At 40.2% G+C, this 4,802-nt stretch overlaps 1 protein-coding gene across 1 annotated transcript; it reads right to left on the reverse strand.

Moving 5' to 3' along the window:
- Positions 1-249: 249 nt before the first annotated feature.
- Positions 250-4,554, reverse strand: LOC105702965 (leucine-rich repeat-containing protein 15). Its single transcript, XM_012430970.2, has 4 exons — positions 4,456-4,554; positions 4,269-4,387; positions 1,859-2,902; positions 250-911 (listed from the first exon to the last, which is right to left on the reverse strand). The coding sequence occupies exons 3-4, from the start codon at positions 2,880-2,882 to the stop codon at positions 250-252; spliced, it is 1,686 nt and encodes a 561-aa protein (XP_012286393.2). The 5' UTR covers positions 2,883-2,902; positions 4,269-4,387; positions 4,456-4,554.
- Positions 4,555-4,802: the final 248 nt, after the last annotated feature.

Here is a 4,802-nt window from a genome sequence, read left to right on the forward strand (position 1 = left end):
CCGTATGACTCAGTGAGTGAGAATTTTGACGCACAAAGAAATGTATTGATGAGGGTGGGAATGAGAGAGTGAGGAATATGAATTGAGTGAGAAAGAAATTACAGTGAGGCTGGATGAGAACGATCGAATAGGAGTTAGTTCTGACTGGGGAGAGCTCGAGCGAAGTCGGAGGGAAAATCAAGTCCCTTTTTCTGAGATCTTTAAGACGTACTCTTCAATGTATTCGATTTCTTTATATTAATTTTTTTATTAATAATCCNGATCGAGTTGTCGCAGGCCGGGTAACGTCTCGAAAACTTTAGGGTCGATGCGCTCGATAGTGTTCTTCTTCAAGTATAGTTCTTTGAGGTCAGGAATGTTGAAGGCTCCAGGAGTTATCACGGAGATTTTGTTACCTTCCAGAGAGAGCCGATCCTTTGGTAAATTCACAAAACTATTCATCTCTAGATTTTCTATTTGATTGTTGGCCAAAGACAAGCCCATCACGCTAGGTGGTAGTCCATGGAAAGTGTCCGCGGTAATTCTCGTTAAGCTGTTGTTGGCCAAGTGTAAGATTTCCAGGGATTCGAGGCCATTAAAGCAGCCGTTTGGGATGTCCTTGATCTTGTTGTTCCTTAGGACCAGCATGAGAAGACTTTTCAAATTCCTAAATGCTCCCGGCCCTAAATGGACGATGTTGTTATCCTGCAGATATAGTTGTCCCAGGGATTCTAGGTACATGAAAGCATCGGGTGCCACCTCGGAGATTTTGTTTCCTTTCAGAACCAAGTTGGTCAAATTCCGGGTGTGGTAAAAGACCTCGATCGGGATTTCCTCAATCTGGTTATTGGACACGTCCAAATCTTGTAGAGTGTTTGGGAGAGTTCGTACAAAGTCCAGATCTTTCAGGTTGTTCCCCCTCAAATACAATACTGCAAGCAAGAATAAAAACATGGTCAATTTCTATCCATTTACATACCCACTGAAAACCAAACCTAACAGTTACGTAACTTAAAAATAACAAATAACATAACGTTTGTTACAATGTAATAACCTAACAGTTACGTAGCATAGAGCTAGCTAGTTACATGACATTTGTTACAATCCAGTAACTTAAGGTGAAGTGAAACACGTCGAGAAACTTGATCAACGTCGATAAAGAAAATTTTTCTAAATGCCTACGTTGCCGACGTTCGTTTTTATATCGACAGCTGGGTCGAATTATATTGGGTATTGTACGAAATGGCATACTCCATTTGTCGTTTTCGTTCAATAATTATAAAGAAATCGAAGTAAAACACCAGAAATCCTCTGGATTCGTGCTTTCTGGGGCCCTAATTGACTGTAGAGGGACCCCCTGCGCCATCTGTGATTTCCATGTCAATTAAATGTTCACTCCGAGACCTCGTATTACCAGCGTTACAGTATAGAAGCGCATAAGACACTTTTTTTGCCTTTATCCCGTTCAAATGCGAGGTTATCGATTACCAGAGTGTTCTAAATTGTCGTAAAATTGTCCTGAGCCTTTCGATTCTCATATCAGAGCCTTCGATAATTGTATATTGATCGAAATATCAGAGCTCGACGCCAGTTTGGTTCTGGTCTGGCCTGAGTTAAAAAATGTTGTTAAAAAATCCAAATTTTGAATGTGTCAGGACAATTCTTAGATGATCAGGAGTGATGTGTCCAAGTTTCGGACAGTTTGGTCTAATACCCTTAAAAAAAAGTGTTGTATTCGAATCGACTGATTTGAAGGATGTTTCACTTCACCTTAAGATTACATATTAAGAAAGGTTTCCATTTGCCGAAAGTACACAATTTTACCCGCTTGAGTTTGCAACTATCATGGCCTGGTTATTTAAAATTTATTTCGCCTTACCTAGGAGATTTGTGGCGTTGAAAGCGAAGCTCTGTATTTCCTCTATTCTATTATCTTCTAACTGAAGATAGAGGAGGTCCTCATTAGCAATAACGTTGTTTTTGAGGGAGCGAAGCCGGTTCTTGTTAATGGTCACTGACCGGACCCTGGGAGGTAGATCATTGAGTAGCTCTGGGCTGATTTCCTCAATCTCGTTTCCAGTCAGGTCGACGTTGTAGATCGGCAGGTCCTGAAGCTGGTACCAGCCTTTAGCGAACGTGCAAATGCCTTTAGAACGGAGGTTCAGGAATATCCCAGGTCTCCTGACATTCATCTCGAAGGTAGAGCACCCGGGCTCCAGTTTATCCTCTTCGTCGGCTAACTTAACGAGTTTGAGGTGGCCCTCTTCTTGGCAGATCTTGATCTTCCTTATCGGAATAGCCGCATCGATTTCCCCGTCGAGATCGTACTCTTGAGCATACTGAGTCCATCTCTTATTTTCAGCCTCTTCTGGGTCCTCTTTGGGGTCACCTTGAGGCTCCTTCAGTGTTTGATGATCGTCGCGATTGCTAGGGGGGTCGAAGACCCGGGTGCTGAACGCCCAGAGATTGTTATTTCTCGTCAGGATTTCGGCTGACCTTGAAAGGTCGTACAACTCTGAATCGCTGATGATGCCCAGAGGGTTGCTGGAGATGTTCAGGATCTTCAAGTTCGTTAAACCAGAGAGAGCGTGGTTTGTATTAGTGAGATTGTTCTCATTTAGGTAAAGACTCTCTAGGGTCTTTAACTTAGAAAACACTCCCTCGGGCAGTAAGGTTAACTGGTTTTTCTCTAGATTCAGTATTTTTATGTCATACAGATCCTTAAAGGCGTCTTCGGCGAGGGACGTCAGGCCTTGGTTCGAAATGTCCAGCATGTCAATATTTGTTTCCAGGCGCTCCACTGATTTCAAGGTCAGGTTCTCCAGGCGCAGAACGAAACTCTCCTGCTTGATCTCACGGATCATCCCTGCTACCATTGGCAGGAGGAACAGGAGGAACAACATCCTTGTATGCTGGGTCCTAGCTGGAGACCAAGTTTTCTGTTATTTCTATTCTATCTTTCGCAAACTACAACCATGTCAACAAACTTTTTACATGCTGGGTCCTAGCTAAATACCAAGTTTTCTGTTATTTCCACTGTTTTATTCGCAAATGACAACCAATTTGTGAACCAATTTTTGATATGCTGAGTACTAGCTAGAGATCGAGTTTTCTGTTACTTCTACTCTTTCATTGGCAAACTACAACATATTGGTCGACAAATTTTTGACATGCTGGATCCTAGCTAGAGACCAAGTTTTCTGTTATTTCTACTGTTTTATTCACAAATGACAACCAATTTGTGAACCAATTTTTGATATGCTGAGTACTAGCTAGAGATCGAGTTTTCTGTTACTTCTACTCTTTCATTCGCAAATGACAACCAATTTGTCATCAAATATTTTATATGCTGACTCCTAGTTAGAGATCAAGTTTTCTGTTATTTCTACTCTTTCATTCGCAAACTGCAACCATTTTGTCAACTAATGTTTTACATGTTGGGTCCTAGCTAGATACCAAGTTTTCTGTTATTTCTCCTCATTCATTTGTAAACTGCAACCAATTTGTCAACTAGTTTTTTACATGTTGGGTCCTTGCTAAATACCAAGTTTTGTTATTTCTACTCTTTCATTTGTAAACTGCAACCATTTTGTTAACTAATTTTTTACATGTTGGGTCCTTGCTAAATACCAAGTTTTGTTATTTCTACTCTTTCATATGTAAACTGCAACCATTTTGTCAACTAGTTTTTTACATGTTGGGTTCTAGCTAGATACCAAGTTTTCTGTTATTTCTACTCTTTCATTCGCAAACTGCAACCAATTTGTCAACTAGTTTTTTACATGTTGGGTTCTAGCTAGATACCATGTTTTCTGTTATTTCTACTCTTTCATTTGTAAACTGCAACCATTTTGTTAACTAATTTTTTACATGTTGGGTCCTAGCTAGGTACCAAGTTTTCTGTTATTTCTACTCTTTCATTCGCAAACTGCAACCAATTTGTCAACTAGTTTTTTACATGTTGAGTCCTTGCTAAATACCAAGTTTTGTTATTTCTACTCTTTCATTTGTAAACTGCAACCATTTTGTTAACTAATTTTTTACATGTTGGGTCCTAGCTAAATACCAAGTTTTGTTATTTCTTCTCTTTAATTCGCAAACTGCAACCAATTTGTCAACTAATTTTTTACATGTTGGGTCCTTGCTAGATACCAAGTTTTGTTATTTCTCCTCTTTCATTCGCAAACTGTAACCATTTTGTCAACACACTTTTTACATTTCCGTCGTTCCATATTACCTAAATTATTCAATCACAATTCAGAATCAATAATTCTCGGAAAGTTTCTTACCGAACAATCCAAGGAACCGACAAAATCCCGGAAGGATGAGGCGTTGTCGATGCGAGACCTTCCTCGGGGAGACGTCCAGAAAGACTGAAACCTATTCTCGTTACCGATCCCCATGTCCCCTGCGTAGTGGTCGAAAACAGGTCTTACGAGTCTTGTCTTCTCGATTTTTAGTTAGAAGCATCTTTACCTCAGAAATGACCTTCGAGTTCAATGTACGCACATGGAAACCATGAGTCCACGTAGTCCAAACCCCTGAGGATGGTGTCTCTAGGTGCCCAAGGTACAAAGTCAAGTTTTGCCGATTTGAATTCTCATAAATATTCCTCTTTCTTTTCTTATTGTTTTCAGAGTCTCATGTGCGTCGCTGGGAACCGGAATAGCATAATATTTACGTCCCGAGAGAGAAAATAAACTCTCTTCGACCGTTGATTTTGCAATCATTTCCTTCGTTCGGTTTCTTTTTTATTGCAAATTTCACCGTTCGTTTCCTTCTCTTACGTATTTTGACGAAGCAATAAATATGAAGATCGGACG

Source organism: Orussus abietinus, unplaced genomic scaffold (genome assembly GCF_000612105.2).
Source record: "Orussus abietinus isolate OABI.00-Male unplaced genomic scaffold, Oabi_2.0 scaffold485, whole genome shotgun sequence".
Taxonomy (NCBI): Eukaryota; Metazoa; Arthropoda; class Insecta; order Hymenoptera; family Orussidae; genus Orussus; species Orussus abietinus.